We start from the raw sequence: 18789 nt of genomic DNA, 5'->3' as shown, positions 1-18789 counted from the left end.
GAAACTACTCAAGAATGGGGGGTATTTTATCAAGGGGGCGCTATTGGGAAGGACACTAAATTAAAACAATGTGAAAATGCCGCTGCTTGAATTGTGAGCCAAGGTTTATTTTTTCATAACATACATACTTGGCTCAGGCAAAAGCTCAATTGAGAGAAGACATACCTAGTCAAATGTTACTTCTTTGTATTTGCATTGTTTTTTTTTTTTTTTACTTCTCTACTTGATGATTTGAATACAGCAATGTTAAAATAAAATGCAGTGAAAGGAAAGTGGAAAGGGCAAGATGTAGTGAACTAATTATATGCCCGTTAATTGAATACATTTGTTTTAGGATAAAAAAAAAAACTTAATATAAGAGAGGAAAGCGTAAACACATAGTAAATAAATAGTTGAGCTGGCACTTATTAACACTGAACAAACTGGTAAAGTGCCTGTTTAAATAATTTTCTAGTTGACTTAACCCCCATAGATAAAGGAATATCATTCCATTCCTTTCACGTAAGGTGTGAAGCGGCACTCTTGCTACAACTGACAACTGATACAGCCTCACTGGCAGATTTAGGGAGAGGGAGTGGATTGGGTGGCTAACCACCCCCTTTTTGGAGAAGCCAAAAAATAAAAGAAAAATTGAAAAAATTTGGGAAAATTATTGCAGATCTAAAAGGCAAACACTTTGGACAGGTGCCTCATTGTAATTACAAGTATTTAACGCTAATATAGTTCTGGCATTGCTAGTATTTCTGGTGTAACAGTTTCAATTTGGTTCCAGTTCTCAAATTGCAACATTTTGGGGGCATGCCCCATTGCTTCTGTGATTCTGTAACCCTAAGGTACCAGCCACATCCCCTTGAAAAATCCCGTATCCGCCCCTGAGCCCCTTGTTTCTGGATTTCTTGGATCCCCCTGACACATAGATTAACTACATTTGGCTTAGGGGTAGATTATCAGCACACCAAGTGCAAGAAGATACTAAAGTCAGAGCACAATTGCAAAGTTGTTGTGGTTCCCACCTTTCCTTAAAATCTTCTTAGGGAACGATTTGACTTGTACCTGACGAGTTCTTCTAAACATGAAGAAACTCAATTTTTTGCTGCTATGACGAGTAAAGACTTCAAACCCAAGACTTTCCATCATCGATAGAAAAAGCTCTTCATTTAAGTAGCGTGAATTGTTTAAACACGGAAGAGGGAGAACTATAACCAGGTATCCTTGATCAACTATGAGTTTTGGACATTTCCGGAGCATGTCACCTCGTTTACGAATGTCCCCTTCAAAGTTGACAACCAAGCTTAAAACCACAACATCGTATTCCTTGTGATCAAGTTTTAAAAAGTCTGCCTTTACGACGTCATTGCTTTGAGGATTTAAGTCAATAGGTGTGCATTGTATCCATTTCGAATGCTTCTTGTAATTGTTGTCAAGGGCACCAACGTCAAGTACCCTTAGTTTTTCACCTTCTGTCCTGTTAGCACAGACATTGTGGGCTCTCAACTGTTTTAGAACCCATTTTGCCGCGTTGAAACTTCCATGGCGAGCTTCTCCAAGTTTGGATGCCTTTTGATAAGCATTTATACCCCCAATTTTTTCCTTTTTCGCCTCAAGAAGCGCAATTTGGGCCGCCTTGTCTTCTTTGTGAATCGATGGATTCTTTCTTACCGAGTCAATTGTCTTGTTCAAGGTGTGATATTCAGTTATAATTCTCCGATCTTTTCTTGAGCTAATTTCCACGACAGGCTTCTTTGATTTCTTTCTCTTCTTTTTAGCTTTCGTATTTTTGTCTCTTCTCTGCGTTTCGCAGTGTTTAGTTAGAATGTTTCTGTAAGAAGAGCCGTCCGCCATTTCTGATATAGAAGGCCAGGGTACAAAGCTTGTTCTCGACCTCGCTTCCGTCCTCTTCAATGTCTGCCTGAGCAAAATGGTGAGTTCGTGGAGAAGGGTGACAAACAATCTAAGCAACACGGTTGCATCCGACCATACATTTTAGTTATTTTTGAACGTAACAAATCAGAAATAATCAAAGACAGAATTAAACTATTTATTTTAACTTTATAGTGACCATATAAGATTTCACGAGTTCTTTGATAAGATACATAAAACACTCTTGAATGCTGATTTTCATGATTCGTAAAGCCAGAAAATTTCATCTGTGATTTTTATTTACGAGTACAGTTAGATTTATTTCTTTTAATGCGAATAGTTATAATGCCTCTTGTGAAGGTTATAATGCCTCTTATTTTAAACCTACTTATCAAATAAACGTGTGTATGTATGTATGTATGTATGTAAGGAGACTGGATTTCACGAGTAAACTTATCTGATGACGGTGTGTGGATAATTTCACAGAGCGACGGTACAGCCACTATTAGGACGCGAAAGTTCCTTACAAACCGCCTGCTTCAACGGAAGCAAATGGTAATATACACATTTATTATAGTTCCCTGTTACCATTTAGAAATAATGTCTTCTGCTGTTCTGACAGACAGTTACAAGTCGTTAGTAAAAACCTAGCATAGTCTTGAAATGTACTCGCTAAACTCTGAAATCTCGGGCTGTAGTGGGCCCCTTCTGGGAGTGTCTACACGTCTTGATGCTGTGTTATATGGGGTGAAGTAACTCTTAAGATTACTCGCGAGTTTTCTTATGTCACTCTAAGTGTGACTTATGAGATGTTTTAGACAGAGTGAACTTGTAGTTTGAATGTTTAAAAGCTTACAGTGTAAATAAGATTTGTGTCAAAAGATTTGTGATTCAGCAGCTTTTTGCCATGTAAATTTCTCTAAATTGCTGTCATTGCAGTTTGACATACAAACGAGGCTCTATTCTGCTTTCTGCCACATGCCTTTTTAAACAAAAGAACATTCGACAGCAGACTCGAGTGCAATAACGGCTATTACAAAACTTTCAGACCATGGTAAACATTGACCATATAATTGCTTTCAGCCTCACTGATATAATAATGCTCTTTTTATTCCTGGCACCCTCTTTATGACAACCATTTTTATGGTTGGACACATTCATGTGACAGGATTCTTTAAAGAGCCTCTAGCAGTGTTTCTGTTCATGCAAAATCACTTTAAACATTGTTTTCCTCCTAGGTGGTGGATGTTCTTCACCCTGGAAGACCAAATGTTTCAAAAGCCGAAATCCGTGAGAAGCTGGCCAAGGTGTATAAAACTACAGCGGATGTAATTTTCTGCTTTGGTTTTAAAACAGCTTTTGGTGGTGGTAGAAGTACAGGCTTTGCTCTGATATACGATTCCATGGATTTCGCTAAAAAATTTGAACCAAAGTATCGTTTGACCAGAGTAAGTGTTAAGTATGCTTTACTTTGACTGAGTATGCTTTGGAGGGGAATGGATAGCACAGTGGTGAGAGCACTCAGCTCTCACCAATATGGTCCGTGTTTGATTCCAACGTCATATCGTATTTGGGTTGAGTCTTGCCTCGCACCGAGTGCTTTTTTCTTTGGGTACTTCAGTTTTCCCTGCACAGAAACCAACCTTTCCAAACCTAGTTGTAGCAGAGTAGGGGATGAAAACCGGCCAAGGAAATATTGTAATTTATTGGTTTATTTATTTTGTACTTGATTTTCTAGAGTGTTGTCTTGGTCAGGGCTCAGTCAGTTAGTGTAATTCTTTGTAGTTGTTCAGTTGTTGGTGTTTTGATCAGCTTTTACCATAGCAGTCATGTTTTAATTAGGCAGGCGTTTATGTCTTATTGTCCATTCTAGGGAGTTTTGATACTCAGAGAGGCATGTTGGCCCAGATAATGTTTGTATCTGAGGCTACTCAAAAATATCTACATCTATCAAATTTGAACAAAAGAATGTACAGTCTAGATGACTGAGAAAATTAATGTCAGGTTCTGTTACCCTATTTTGTACCAAGTTTTTACCTCAAATAGCAAGAAAACCCAATCAACTGGTCTATAGGTATTAAGTAATCTGTGGCGATCCTATTGCCCTGTATGTGTAGAGATGAATGAAGGAAGTTGCATATTGCCTTTGACTAATGTGTTTTCTTTTTGTGTTACTTATCCAGCATGGTCTTTATGAAAAGCCAAAGACATCACGAAAACAAAGAAAGGAAAAGAAGAACCGAATGAAGAAGGTCCGTGGAACTAAGAAGGCTAAAGTTGGGGCAGCAGGAAAGAAGGTTTGTGTGGTTTATTACTTGAATTTCAAAATTTATTTTCCTTCAGTGTTGAACACCTGGTTCTTAAACACATGGTTGTGCAACTGCTTTATATTCATATGTTGTGGTTCAATATAACCTGTGGTACTATTTGGTATTTTTTTGTACATTGTAATATAACAAGGAAAAATACAAAATAATTATTGTACCAAGGGGAAAATTGAACCACAACATTTACACTGAACAAAGGGTACTCAGATTTGTGGCAATTCAAAACTTTTTTGTTCCTGGATTCATTTTGCTCTTTACAAGCAAAGTATGAATTTGGGTTAAAATTATGTTTCTCACAAAGATGGAAACTTTTACATGTAATGTGGAGTGTAGAATGGACATTGTTTGACAACTCAAATCTGGATACTTCAAATCCATAGCATTTTGTTTTAAAAACAGAAAAATGTGCTTTTTTATTCTGCTAATTCAACCTCCACAAAACAGCACAACAGGGACATGTCACTATAGGGAACATTACAGAATCTAAGTAATTCTTTAGCTCAAACATCTTATTAACTCCAATTTGGAAAACATTAATTTATATATCTGGAAAATTGTTCAGTGTATACACAGGAGATGGTTTGTAACCATTTCAGTCTGTAGCAGACAGTTTAGTCTTGTATGGCAGTGTTGTTTACTACACCACCACCTTTTACCTTATGTTGTCCCCATACAACAGCTTTACACCATAGATCACTCCTAATGACGAATGGTCTAATGTTGGTCATTTTGTTTTTTCTTTTCAGTGATGACCAGCCATCATTCAATTTCCAGTCCTCAATCTTTGTATCAATAAAATATAAAGTGATTGAGATGGTTTGTCTTTTGTTTTCTGTTGTTGAGTGATTAAATTGCTCTCTACACAGAAGCTGCAATTAAATTTTGATTATTTGATTTGCACTCTGATTGGCTGTTTAGGCTAAGATGTTTATAAGAGAACTAGAAAGTGGCTAACTACTGTGCATATAACCTACAAGAGAGAAAGTTTGGGGGAATTCAAAACTTTCAATGGTAAATGCAATGCTTACTTGTGGCTCAAGTTTTTATACACATTCAATTTTCCTAAACTATCCCTTGTGTTTGCATCAGGCTATACAGACACTACACATAAGCCATTTTGTTCCTAAATGTGCCTTGCAATAATTTTTTTGCTGCCCTCAATAATGTTTAGTGTTCATCTTAAAAAAAGCGTGTGTAATCTTAGTCCAGTTCTGGCTCTCTGCCATGCAGTCCAGGGAGCACTCCTATATAACAAGGTTGGGGGTGCCTGTCGTGCCTTGACTGTACTGTAAGAGGTTAAAAAAGCAGATTTGGCGCCTCCTAGGGTGTTCAGCCTAAAAAGGTACGCAGCAGGAGCTTTCGTGGTCCCTTTTAGGGTTTTGAGCCGAAAAAAGTCAATGTTGTGTGTTTGAGAACTGGTGCCTCTTAGGCCCAGTTCAGATGCCGAACTTTTCATGAGCCAAACTTAATTCTAATTTGGACCGACCCAAATTATCAAAAGTACACCTGTTGATTCAGACGTCGAACTCAATTCGCCGAACTTTATTTAGTTTAAACCAAACTCACATCGAAATGTCGGCGATTTTCAGGCAAAGTAAAAACTGCTAGTAAAATACGTTATAATAATTTATGCATTAGGTTTGGCTCATGAAAAGTTTGACGTCTGAATCAAAGCCGTTCCAAAGCTGAAATTCCCGGCTGAGCTAGGCGGGAAGAACGGCTGGGCCGTTCCAAATTCAATTAGGTGTTCTTAATTGATTCAAACGCCGAACTTTTCATGTACTTAATTCAATGTATTTGGTTCGGCTCATGAAAAGTTCGGCGTCTGAACTGGGCCTTAGGGGTGAAAAAAATTTCAAGCCATGCCTGCAGAACAGGATCTTGATACCTCTTAGGGGTTCTTGTCAAAATTTCTGATGAGCAGCCCCGTCCTTTTTAAATGGGAGTGCCCCCCGGGCATGCAATGCTACGTAGAATTACATGTACGTGACAGAGAGAGAGGGTCCGAACTGGACTAGTGTCATGTGTCCAGTAACTGGCTGCCACACATTGCACAATATGGGTCTGCAAGATGACCCTGACACTGATGTGAATGGAAGATTTTTTGTGAGAGTGTAATAATTAATGGTTACTCCAAGAGTGAGCAGTGGATGTGGGATGATAGATAGCCAACAAGGTGGGTAATGCCAAGTTGGCTATAATCATCTCATATCTAACAAGCAGGAGAAGAATAGTATAGTATTGCCAGCAGCAGGGCAACTGGTTTTCACAGGCAGCAAATTATTTTGAACTGAACTTCTTAAAGAGAAAATCGTTCTCTACATGGTTAAATCAGGCATGCAAAATCATTCTCAGAGCCAGTCAATTTGCCCAGTGCCTGGCTCTTAATGAAACCCCTTAAAAAAGATGCCCCCAAAATATAGAAAACTAAAATAAAATAAAATAAAAGTTCCCCCCAAGTTATTCATAACCTTAGCATATTTGTAGAGCATGGTATGAATAAACAATAGCCTCCATTTGGTGCGAAAATGTGCTTGGATATTTGTCCGTGGACATTATCTGCTGAGTAGCAACTGCGAGTATTGAGGAACAGATATCCAAGGATGTTTTTGCACCAAATGGAGGCTATTGTGTTTATTGTCTTTCAAATATTTTTTGCAACACATGCAGTCATGAAAATTGGGGAATATCACTTGGATATTCCCCAGTTTTATTTGGTACATATTCACTCACATGATGCGTTAAGACCAATCACATATGAGCGAAACTATTTTAAGGATTATAATTGCTCATATACCATGATGTCTTAGCCAGTAAAATCTCTGAATTGCATTACAAAATGACCCAGCTTTTAATAAACCAGTTTGGAAAAGAATTTTGACTGTTACAAACCCAATGTACATAATAATTTAACTCATTGGCACCTGTGCTGCCCATAACCAGCTGTGATGAAGGTTGGCCCTTGTTCCACTTCTGATGTCATCACCTTTGATGAAAATTGGCATCACCTATACTCAAGTTCTGCAGGAGGAAAAGATCTTTCCAATGATACCCAGATCAGAGTAATTGGGTCAATTGAGTGTGAAATATGCATGATATACGCCAAGAAATTCGAGTGTGAAAATGGGAGGAAAATTTCCCTCAACTACACTTGGCTACTCTGTGGCAAAAATTTCCCGTCTTGATGATGCTTTCTTGTGAATTCTTGAACTGGAAGCAGGTCCACAGCTGCAGCGAAAAGATAAGAAAAGGAGAAAAAGGAAAGGTAAAAAAATAAATAAAAGAAAACTTTTGATTTGTGCGCATGCCCATGCAAAAATGTCCTAAAAAGCGAGTTTAGTGGAAAGAAAGGCTTGCTGCTGTGTTGGAATTGCCTTCCTGAGTAGACTGGAGCTAATGCTGAAAATGTCAAAAATTCCAAAAATTGTTTTTTCCCAAAAAGCTCCAGGTGTCAATGGTTAAATAAGTGTTGAAGGTAATCTGATTAGTATGCACTTCAACATGAGGCTGAGGTAACAACAAAAGCATTCTCTATCAAATATATTTTTCTCATTTTCTAATATCCTCCCAAAAAATGTGGCAATAAAAATTGCAAGACAACATGTTTGTTACGGTGAAGACCAAAAGTTTAATCAGAACAACTTCTTACAATCTCATCTGATCTTTAAATACTGATAACAATATTATTGTTGATAACTATTAAATTCTATCCAATCTTAGTATTCAATTTAAATATATTTAAATTTGTTCAATATTCTCCTGTAGAAGTGTACAACAGCTAAGCAGACTTGTAGCCCCATACAGACCATTTTCTCTGTCATTCCATGCACAAAAAGAGCTTTGACTCATTTGGAATTTTAATATTCAAACTACTGTTACCCCCCTTCCTTCCCTCTCTCTCCATATAAGCCCCCTTTACATAAAGCCACGCATTTCTGCTGAGAAAGTTGCATCACACTAAGGGTTGTAACTGCAGGGACAAATATTAGAAGCAAGCAAAAGATTTTAGACCAGTGTAGTTGATAAAGATTCTAGCTGATCATTTGAAGGCTAAATTATAAAGTTTGATACATCTGAACTGATTATTTGAAGGCTAAATTATGAAGCTTGTTAACCAGTGACTTTGTATAATCAGTAATTATCACTGCTGCTATCTAAAGGTGACTGATGTGGCTTTGACCAAGATTCTTCCTGAAGAATTCCAATATTTTCTGCCAGGAATCTTCTTGAGCCAGTGAATGGTCCTTAGGATTTCCTCCCCAAGCGAAAGTTGTCTTAAAATTCTTGTGATAAGAGGCATAACAGAGAGGTGCAAAGGGGGGTTCAATAAGGTGCCCTGTGCCAGGATAACTTAAGACAGAGCACAATGCACTTTTGCCATTTGAAGTCATGCGTTTGAAAATCTCATGTGCCATTTCAGAAGATAAAACACTTTTATCATCCTCTCCACAAATAACCAATATGGGACAGTCGATTTTCTCCACTGGGATTATGGCTGAAGGGTCAAGTTTGTCAAGTCCTTGCACAGGTACACAGTCACACAAGTTTATTGCTCCATCTGCAGTCATCTTTGCATTAGTGAAATCATAATAAACACCTGTGAGCTGTCCATTGACTTTGAATGGTGAAACTGAGATGACAAGTGAAGCAGAGATTGGCACAACAGCTTTAACAATATCCTTTCTATGAGCAGCCATCATCAATGTTATTTCTGCGCCTTTTGAAACACCCATAACACCGATTCCATGCGACATAACCACGGGATGTTTTACAAACCAGTCGGCTGCTTCCTCAAAATATTCAAGTTCGCAGTAAGGCAGGTACTTTGGAAGGTCATCGTATGCAAAGTATGCGAGGGAGAGTGTTGCAAACCCATGAGATGCAAGGAGAGATGCTTTGAACTCAATTAAACCTCCTGCTGTTCCAAACAGATCTATGACACCTGACAGAAAGAAATAAACAAGGAATGTTTAGTGCACCACCCTCTGAAATGCACTTGAGAGACAACAAGGAGTGGGATGTGCAAAATTTCTGCCAGAGGATCCCTGATTTGTACTCTGGATGTGCATTGTCACAATTTTGGTTATGAATTCCTCTGGATTGTTGCAATATATTCATGTGTTCGTAGAGATCAGGTTACATTAAAACTGAATGAACCGCTATCCCCTCCAGTCTCTCCTGTAGTAACATAACATCCTAGGAGGGACACCCCATGTGAAATGATTGGGGATACTCATTGGAAAACTCAAATTTTATTCCATGAGGACCAATACGGGTGTGGTTCCAGTACATATTTGACCCAAGCCTGTATGGTTAAACTACCAACACAGTAGAACAGTGCTCTTTATTCCTTCACAAGTAACCATAAATAATACCTTGAAGGCTTACTGATACCAAAATCTATAATTTACACTCCAGAAAGATAACTTAAGCATCCCAACATTTTCACAGTCAAGTCTCTCAGGTGTGGTTTGGGAAACTATTTATACGGACGTACATACCCTCTCAGGGCTTGAAAAACACTTGAATTCCAGCTTGCCCTTAGGACAAGAAGCTCTCAAATTTTGCTTTCCCTTGGCAAGTCTTAGTTTGCTCTTTTAATGATTTAGTTGGTAGATGACTTGCCTAACCCTTCCCCCGACAGGCAAGTGAGAATAAAAAGTCACTTGCCCAGAAGAAATATCTACTTGTCCGAGACAATGGGACAGCACTTTTTTTAAAGCCCTGCCTCTGAAGGAAGGTTATTGGAAAAATTCCCTTGGGATTAGGGTTTTAAAAAGTCAACATTTTAAAATGAAAATGCAAAGCTTAACTAGAAATTTGCAGAGAGATAGGGGAAACAGGGAGAGTTCAAACCAAAAAACCTCGGTGTAAGGTGTGTGGATGTTTCATGGAACAACAAAAATTAGTTGCACTTCTATTTCCATAATCTCCGTCATTTACTACATGAACAAATGTAACACTAAAGATGAAATGATACTCTAGCACTGACCTGGAAATGGCCCATTTCCAGGAGGTAAGAACAAAGTCCCACGCACCCTCCCCTCCCTCACAGGAATTCTCTGCACTCCATCAGCCATGTAGGACTTCTCCACGGATGAACTCATTATGGGCTGTAGATGGTTCCTTGTTAAGCTATTCACAAATCCCTCCTCTGGTGACAGATGTCCATTAAAGCAGTTCAGTTGAATGGCATAAGGCTTTGTGACATCCTTCTTTGCCAGTCGAAGTCCTTTTTTCTGGCCTGGGGCTTGTGCCATGCTCCACAGAAATCCCATCTGTTCACAGCCAGTGAAAGATCCCCCATGAGAAATGTCGCATGAATTATCAATCTCTCCTTTGAAATGGATTAAAAACATGAAATATTTTGAATGAAAGATATCTTTATTTTGAATTACATTTGTGGAGGGGGCAAATCCAAGGCAGAGCTTGTCTGAACCAGAGGTGTCACTGATTGGTTAGAAGAATATCTTAATCCTCATACCTCGGCCACATCAGGGGAGTGACGTATCGATCACATAGGTATGTATGTGTCACCTCCGCAAATCCAGGAAACAAATTTTATACATATTTATTGGTAAACAGTATCGTTAATAATTACACCACCTGGTTTGACAGTCTCTAGTAGTCTCTCCTATCAAACCCAGTATCAACAATTGACACCAAAGGTTGACATACAAACAACATGAGTTACTAAACACTCAGTGCTTTCCATGTTTTGATAATATGAAGCTGTTCCCCGGAAAACATAGAAAATGGCATTTCCGAGCATCTAAAAATAAAAAGATTCCTGTGGGGCGCACTTTCCCCGGCGAAGTGGATGGAAAACATCTGATGCTTTTTCAGAGTGAAAACACCGTTTTCAAATTTCTCCAGCGTAGTGTGGATGGGACGTCAGACAATTGAATAAATTACTATTGTTGTTATTATGAGAACTCAATGGACCATAATTTTTTCAAGCTTATTCGCATTAATATTTAAATCACCAGTTGTTAGTCTACGCTTATTGACTTGCTGTTATGTAACGAATCACTTACCTTCCGTGTTAGCAACATAATGTACATGAGATTCGAAGATTTCATTCGCATCACCTACCACTGAGGCGTGTAAAGTGATGGGTTGTCCGGCCTGAAGTCCTGATATGCATATCTTCACCTTGCGGTCCATAAGCGAAGACCGAGGGCTGACTGTAAAGTTCGGGGAACGATTGCCGGTGCTTTTCATGTCTGACATCCAATTTGAAATGATCTTGTTGCAAGAAGTTGATCTCTTCAAATAAAATGGTACTCGAATGAGCGATGAAGTGAATTTTGCCAAGGAATAAGCGCACATTACAGAGATACACCCGAGCTGCACGTGTGATTATTTTAACCCTGTGAGACCGTGGAACGGAGGCTCGCCAGACTTGGATCCAGATTCTTCCCCAACGTGCTCGTCCCTTATAACCGGCCAGGACTTGACACTAGGAAAAGTGGCTAAGCTAAATTTACATGTAATTGACACTGGTTATCTTTATCTACTGGTTTATCTCTAACTTCACTGAAAATTTTCCTTAACTGGTGAAACAAATCATGTGGCTTCAGAGCCATCGGTTTCTTCGAGCCAAAGCCCTGCTGGCTAAGAGAGAAATACAAATGTGGCGCCGGGAACACAAACGAAAATGCTGCTGGTCAGTAGCCTGTGAACAATTTCTGTGACGTAGGAATTTTAAGCCAATCACAGTTTAGCTCAAGTAGTCCCAGAACTACTGCGCGAGGTATTCGCTGCGAGGAACACTTGAGTTTCTTTCTATCATGGAGTCTGATTGGCCAAAGAGAAACAAAAGTCATTACGTCACAGAAATCGTTTCCTGGCTCGGGTACGGAGACGTTATTTTCGGCGGAGACAAGCGACAGCCGGAAATATGTCTGCGTTCGCAGGCTGCGCCCTCGTCAGCTATCACGCATAGAAATCTAGAGGGAATAATCTAATTTTTTTAGTATAAGTCTACTAGTCGTTCAAAACTTTATCTAAATCTTCTTCACAGACCCTTCGAAAACACCAAGAAGCGGCCGTCATTTTGTTAACCGGGGCGCACTGCTACGCTACTCACTATCTATCACTAAATAGATAGTGAGTAGCGTAGCCAATCAGAGAACGGCATTCGTGATTGAGCGCTAGTAAATTTATACTAAAACTCGATAGAAACACGGTACATGTTTTCTATTTTTTAAGCAAAAGACGAAATCTCTAGGTGACGCACAGTACTCTAAATTTCAAGAAATTGTAAAACGCATAGTCGTTTGTAAGACTCAGCGGGCTTGATGAATAAGAGACACCAGTTTAGATATGGTAATGGTAGTTAAGTTTTTATGCATGGGCTGATAATTTGCCATGGCAGCTCATTGTTCCAAAAAACTCTCTCATTGGTCTTTAGTCTGGAATCAGCGTTTGTTCCTTTAGAAATATTTCCGTGGGTAACCATTAGCCCATAGTATCTTCATGTAGTAGACAAGGATGAAGGAACCGATCAGATTCGAGAATTTCCAATTAATATTTGTCATGGATTCCAACACACTTTATTGACACGATGATTGTCTATCTTGATTTCAAGAATTTCCACTTCTCCTGCTTCGTACCTCGAGTAATGGCAAAATAATAGGATGAAGGCGCGAAACTAGTACTGAGTAAAACCACACCAGGTAAAAGGTAAGGCCTGCATACGAACCGATTGGCCTATTAGGCCGGAGCTTATCTTCCGTTTCAGTAGCATAAAGTAACTAGGATTATTTCTACTCCCCCCTAGATGGGATGCTAGTCCATCGCAGGGGTTACCCCAGCATTAAATTCGCCGGTGCCCATTTATACACCTGGTTGGAGAGAGGCACTGTGAGAGTAAAGTGTCTTGCTCAAGAACACAACATAACGTCTCCAGCCAGGGCTCGAACCCAGACCGCTCTAACTGGAGTCGAGCGCACTAACCATGAAGACACCTCAACTCCCACAGCAAACCATACAAAGCTCAAAAGTGCATTACATCTTTGAGTTTGAACCAAAAACACGGACATTTGCTAACCTTTTTTAATTATTATTAATTCATTACATCAAAAAGGCATTGCAAAATACAAAGAGTAGCTAAAACAGCTGCGCAATTGCTGCTGTTAGCAATTAAAAATATATTACGTTACCGTTAGCTGTAAATGTATTGTAATTTAAAATTAGGACTGCAATTGTATAATATTTGATAATTAGTACTAGTCTTATAGATTTCCCTGGAAAACGAGCTCCAACTGAAGTAAAATATTTATTACCAGTCTGCCAAATTTCACGAAATTTTACCGAAGGAAACGCAAGAAAATTCACTGTCAGTTTTGCTTTTTGTGCTCATATTGAAGTCATAAGGTTCATAAGCTATGGTGCGAGGAACAATGAAAGAAAGTTTCAGCTCTTCCTCACTTAAGTTGATAGTTTCTTTTAGTTTCTTGGCGTTGTTACATCAAGTAACTAGGGTTTTTAGCTTATTATCAAAGAATAGTTATCTCTTTTACCTTTTTGGTTATATCAAAAATAACATTTTTGTATTGAAGATATGGTGAAGACATTAGATGCTCTTTTAGGAACCAGGCCCAGTTTTTCAAATTTAAAATTGACTAAAATATTTCTACCCAGTCCCTTGCTCGTTTACAACATGGCTCATTCGGAGGCACTGAACAATCAGCCAGTTGACGCAGGTTAACATTTCGTCACACGATTACTTGTCAATAAAGGCAACCTCTATAATTTCATTTCGAAAGGTTTCACGTGATTGCACTCCGGCAAAATGTAATCAAATTAAACAATTTTAAATTTGATGTATTGTTTCTGTATGAATGTGCTCCTGAGCAGTTTTGGAACGTTACAAAATCATTAATTCTTTGTTCATTACTGTTCCTGAGGGCATCTGTAATTAATTTCATGCTGGAAGTAGCTCAGCACATGGCGTCACAGTAATCTTGTTGTAAAATCTACAGACGACTCGTCAGGTTTGCCGCGGCTAATTTAGTCGAAAGAAACTTCAAAATAGATTGCCAGGAGTCTTCTTGAGCTAATGCTTGCTCCCTAGGTTGTCCGCCCCATTCTGTAGTCATTCTGTACGTCTTATGATACGAGGTGTGGCACGGGGGCATATAGGGGGGCTCGATCAAATGTCCCGTCCCGGGATAGCACTGCACTGTACAGCAAGACTCCTTCCCATGTTTACGCAGCCGGAAACGGACTTTTCCGGCCATTTTCTCTGACATCCAGCTTTGGTCATCAGCCCCGCATATCAGTAGGATGTCCCCCTGAATATTTTCCACTTTGATGGTAGCGTTATTACCTGGTACGTCCGTCGCATCTGGTGGATACGACTCTCGAAAAATCATCGCTCCATTTTTAGAGAGTTTGACGAGATCCGGCTCAAATTTGAGAAAGTCCATTGGCTTCTCTTTGTATTTCAGCGGAAATCCTACGATGGCATGCGCAGGAGAGATGGCCACCACCGCGGCGATCTCTTTTCTATGTGCCGCGACTGTAAGTGCTATTTCCGAGCCTTTGGAAACACCCATCAATCCCAGGCCACGTGACATGACGTCAGGGTGCGCAAGCATCCAATCACAGGCCTCGAAAAAGTATTCCAGTTCTATTTCTGTTGGCACCATGGGCAGGTCTTCGAACGCGAAGTATGCTAGAGCCAAGGCTGCAAAGCCACGTGACGCCAGAAGAGAAGCTTTGAACTCGATTAACCCTCCTGCAGTGCCGAACAAATCAATAATACCTGGAAAGAGTAGATATACAAAGAGCACACCTAAACAAACTAGAGAGGTAGAAAGGGAGCGGTTGCCTTTCATTTAAGGCCTCTCCTTATCGGGAAGGGGATTCGAAACGCGGCAGGGGGGAGAAACGCCCTCAATTCTCGGATCCTGTCTAGGAAAAAGGATAAGTGGAACCCCATACCTACTATCTTGTCACTGATGAAAAGTATATGATGTCAACTGACACCGGACCTTCTAAAAATCGGTAAACGTCTTTGTTCATCATTTAAACCACAATTAACGGCAGCAATCACCCAACTTTACATGAAGGACAGACTTGCATAAAATTATATAACCTGTTCGGGGCAGCGAGGCCTAAAACACGCTAAAACCATACGCTGTAGGCATAAAAAAAGGTAAAGGTAGTCGAAAAAAAACTCCATACTTATTTCCTCATTTTTACACTTATTTCTCTCATACTTATTTCCAGTCTAATGCCTCACGACAGTTCTTGATTCTAAATGCCACTGGTTTTATGTTCTACGTGGACATATCCGGTTGCATTTTTCCTTTCAAACTCAGTATAACTGATAAGGCGCCGAAATGGTTCTTGACCCAACCAAAGCTTTCGCCTTAGTTACAAAGGGATCCCAAGAAGTCACAAGAAACTCCACAAATTAGGTAGCATTCTTCTAAAGTCGAACGCAAACAGCTTTTACGTTGACCAACCTAGGAATTCTCAATTAACGATTATGCTATTAAAGTAAAGAAGTTCTACGACTTTGAAGAGAAAAAAAAATCAAAACAATCGCATTAGCCATGCAATCTGTAAGGTGTCACGATATGAGCTCTTGCTATTTGATAGTCACGCAACACTTGGTTTCTTCCTTCGTACCATTCCCCCCAAAAAACACCATGTTAGCTGCAACTTACCCGGAAACGGCCCTTTTCCAGGAGGTAGGAACAAAGTGCCACGCAATCTCCCATCCCTAACAGGAATTCTTCGCACTCCGTCCGTCATGTACCACTTCTCAAATGTCACGCTAGTTACCGACTGCAGATCTTCAAGATTGCCAACATCTTCAACATGGCCGTCAAATAACTGCAACTGAACGAAGTATGGCTTCGTGACATCTTTCTTGCATAGCCTCAGTCCTTTTCTTTGTCCAGGTGAAGGCTGCATACTCCACAGTAATCCCATTTGGTCGATTCCAGTGTACGTACCGTACAGACAGGGATGTTCCGCTACGTTAACATTTCCTGCTTCATTTGCGTTAAAATGTCCGTAGGATTCAAACCGTTCTTTCGAATCTCCGGTTAATTTTGCTGTTAATGTTATCGCCTGGCCAGGCGAAAGTCCTTTGACGCTTATATCCATCTTCTCGTCGACTAGAGACTGTCGCGGTTTGACGACAATCTCGCCAGGGGCATTTGGCGTGACGGATTTCGGTCTTGATAGGCTGTTCAAGTTCTCCATGAGCTTTGAAAACTGTTGCGACAAATATTCTGCTAATAATGACAATTCCACTCGGCAGAGTGCACGTATAGACCAAGGCTAGTAATTGCGTTCGGAGAACGCAGTCCTAATGCATGTGGTGTTGAGCAATTTTCTTCACATGACTTCCGCACGGTCTGGGGGATAGAGGAATTAATTTCGGTTCGAGGAAAAAGGGCTGGGTGGGGGAAAGCTGTCACATAATGAAACTTGCGACGGCGGAAGTTTGACTTGTCAGCATTTGCAAGGTCATTGCTATTCTTGGTTTTCACCAGTCATGTGATCAAAACTAAAAATCGTAACCATTCAATAAATAAATTCAAGAATCTAGGATATGATAGATGATTGCTATATAAACAACCTCGCCAAGAATCAGGTTTCTGCTGTTGTTCATTCGCCCGTTATTCGCAGAAGCGTGTCATCCAAATTTATAGAGCTTTGTATGGAGACGCCATGTTTGTGCCCTTCGGAGGGGCACAAACATGGCGACCGTAAAATAACAAAAACATCCGTCCTTGAGTTTTGCTATTGAAACGAACATTTTTACTCTAGTGCTCCGACACATTGAAATAAATGCTTCTTCTAGTGCAAGCACCGTTTATTTAACAAAAACTAAAGCGATAACTCGTCTTTTGACCTACGCGACAGTCTTTTCTGGCCGCCATTTTCATGTCACGCAACGCAAAAGCTTGGAGTGCTCTGTTACAAAAAGAAGAACTCTGTCGAGCTAAAACATTGCCAAACGTCACGTTCCTACAGGGCCTTTTATCTGATGAAACTAAAACCTCAGAAGGAAGGACAATTTCTAATTTTGGAATATGACTACGTCATATGAAAACCAAGAATCCTTCTTCTTTCTTTTGTGTCACGTTCGACTGACTGTAGACTGCACACAAACAACTACCAAGGAACTACCGTTCGTGAGAGCGTAACTTTTCGTTGTGTTACATTGACCTTGTAAAGAAAATAATGACAGGTTACTATTGCGTTGTCGCGAGAGATGAGTAAGCCAGCGAAGCGAGCTGGTGAGGGACCGCCGCTCTCTCTCCCCAAGAAGAGATTTCGGAGGAGTTGCGCGGGATCCTTTTCCGGACAGCGACTCACGCAGTCAAATAAATCAAAAGTCGAGTTTGTTGCATCGTCGTTACAACGGATACTCTTATGTGAGTCATATTTTTATAAGCTATTAGCTGTGTACCCGGTTGTTTTATTAAATATCATCATAACAGGTGTTCATTTTTCTTAATCTCTCTTTTCCTGGTACTGGTATCTATATTGTATAGTTTTTACTGATATTTGTTTGTTTTTTGTTTTTTTTTGCCGTACTGTCTGTATTCAGTATTAAGCATGACCAGTAAAACAAACTCGTTTAAAAATCTTCTTTGTAACCTAAAATAGTTGAAATGGTGCTCCAAGTCACTGGAAAAATAACCAAGCCATATTTTTATTTCGAAATGTGAATTAGCGTATATTTTCCGCCTGACTGAAAACGAGTGTTTTTTTTTTTTTTCTGGCAACTGATCAGCCCGATTTGGCCAATGGTTTAGTGTGAAAGTCAAGTGCGTTTTTTTGCCATTTTGCCCATTAGCTGTGTAGTTTCTCAACATTTTCTTTCCGGCTCAATGCAAGCTTGCTTACATTTTCTAACGCATTTGCAAAGGCAGTTTCCAAGACTTTGATGTGTCTCACCAGGTGGTGGTGTTTTTTTTTTTAGCAAAAGTAATGTACCAATCATTTGAAGCCCCCGCCCTCCCCCCATCGGGGGATACCCGGGACAAACCGTTTTCACTTGATTTAGGTTCCCCGGTAGTCGGGGAATGCACCTTTTTTTCACGGTTTCGCCATACAATGCGGGGGCTAAGCGGGGTTTAACGGAAATTTCACTCGTGGTTCACGACCTCTTTTAGAACACTGGGCTCAAGTAGCACACATGCGGAAAACATAAAGGCTTACAACTGACGAAAAAGGTATGCTTTAAATCGTTTAATATCATGCTTTTTCGGAGCCATCGATGACAAATGGTTAAATATTCCATACACTGATTTGTAGTAAATTAAGTGATTTTTTATTATATTTTTCACTAGACTGCAAGAAAACCAAGAAAACGAAGAGGAAGGGGAAAAAAAAAAAGTAATCTTGACTTCCGGCGGTAGAAAAAACCCTGTGGAAGTTCCAGTTGTTAAAAAAGGTTATAATCTACTTGATGTTCAGAGGGAGCTCACTCTGAATTTTTTTCCCACAAGAAAGGGATTTGACTGCATTTCACTGACTGTAAAAGTGACTGCCCCAGGTATCCCCCAACTGGGGAGGGGAGTCGGGGGTGGGGGGTGGGGGGGGGGGGCATAAAAAAATCAAA

The 18789-nt window shown here is 39.9% G+C and overlaps 4 protein-coding genes across 4 annotated transcripts; 1 reads left to right on the top strand and 3 right to left on the bottom strand.

Moving 5' to 3' along the window:
- Positions 1-195: 195 nt before the first annotated feature.
- On the bottom strand, positions 196-1856 carry LOC110047472 (uncharacterized). Its single transcript, XM_020753225.2, has one exon. It carries the CDS (start codon positions 1840-1842, stop codon positions 979-981), a length of 864 nt encoding a protein of 287 aa, XP_020608884.2. The 5' UTR covers positions 1843-1856; the 3' UTR covers positions 196-978.
- LOC110047473 (small ribosomal subunit protein eS24-like) lies at positions 1856-5001 on the top strand. Its single transcript, XM_020753226.2, has 5 exons — positions 1856-1921; positions 2347-2415; positions 3099-3308; positions 4044-4157; positions 4934-5001. The coding sequence occupies exons 1-5, from the start codon at positions 1919-1921 to the stop codon at positions 4934-4936; spliced, it is 399 nt and encodes a 132-aa protein (XP_020608885.1). The 5' UTR covers positions 1856-1918; the 3' UTR covers positions 4937-5001.
- Positions 5002-7791: 2790 nt separating this feature from the next.
- Positions 7792-11612, bottom strand: LOC110047471 (acyl-coenzyme A thioesterase 5-like). The gene is made up of 3 exons (XM_020753224.2): positions 11225-11612; positions 10180-10524; positions 7792-9129 (listed from the first exon to the last, which is right to left on the bottom strand). Exons 1-3 carry the CDS (start codon positions 11517-11519, stop codon positions 8342-8344), a joined length of 1428 nt encoding a protein of 475 aa, XP_020608883.2. The 5' UTR covers positions 11520-11612; the 3' UTR covers positions 7792-8341.
- A 1621-nt stretch (positions 11613-13233) lies between these two features.
- On the bottom strand, positions 13234-17226 carry LOC110047456 (acyl-coenzyme A thioesterase 1-like). The gene is made up of 2 exons (XM_020753208.2): positions 15872-17226; positions 13234-14961 (listed from the first exon to the last, which is right to left on the bottom strand). Exons 1-2 carry the CDS (start codon positions 16413-16415, stop codon positions 14171-14173), a joined length of 1335 nt encoding a protein of 444 aa, XP_020608867.2. The 5' UTR covers positions 16416-17226; the 3' UTR covers positions 13234-14170.
- Between the last annotated feature and the right edge of the window lie 1563 nt (positions 17227-18789).

This window comes from Orbicella faveolata, unplaced genomic scaffold (assembly GCF_042242905.1).
Source record: "Orbicella faveolata isolate gen_17 unplaced genomic scaffold, um_ofav_v1 contig_46, whole genome shotgun sequence".
Taxonomy (NCBI): domain Eukaryota; kingdom Metazoa; phylum Cnidaria; class Anthozoa; order Scleractinia; family Merulinidae; genus Orbicella; species Orbicella faveolata.
The sequence above is the reverse complement of the archived record's forward strand: the minus strand, read 5'-3'. Positions and strand labels throughout refer to the sequence as shown.

Coding starts and splice junctions, on each gene's coding strand:
- LOC110047472 (XM_020753225.2), bottom strand. CDS start 1,842: ATGGCGGACGGCTCTTCTTACAGAAACATTCTAACTAAACACTGCGAA.
- LOC110047473 (XM_020753226.2), top strand. Junction 2,416..3,098: donor TGCTTCAACGGAAGCAAATG/GTAATATACACA, acceptor TTTTCCTCCTAG/GTGGTGGATGTTCTTCACCC. Junction 3,309..4,043: donor CAAAGTATCGTTTGACCAGA/GTAAGTGTTAAG, acceptor TTACTTATCCAG/CATGGTCTTTATGAAAAGCC.
- LOC110047471 (XM_020753224.2), bottom strand. CDS start 11,519: ATGTGCGCTTATTCCTTGGCAAAATTCACTTCATCGCTCATTCGAGTA. Junction 10,525..11,224: donor TTATGTTGCTAACACGGAAG/GTAAGTGATTCG, acceptor TCCATTTCAAAG/GAGAGATTGATAATTCATGC. Junction 9,130..10,179: donor TGGAAATGGGCCATTTCCAG/GTCAGTGCTAGA, acceptor TCTTTCTGTCAG/GTGTCATAGATCTGTTTGGA.
- LOC110047456 (XM_020753208.2), bottom strand. CDS start 16,415: ATGGAGAACTTGAACAGCCTATCAAGACCGAAATCCGTCACGCCAAAT. Junction 14,962..15,871: donor TGGAAAAGGGCCGTTTCCGG/GTAAGTTGCAGC, acceptor TACTCTTTCCAG/GTATTATTGATTTGTTCGGC.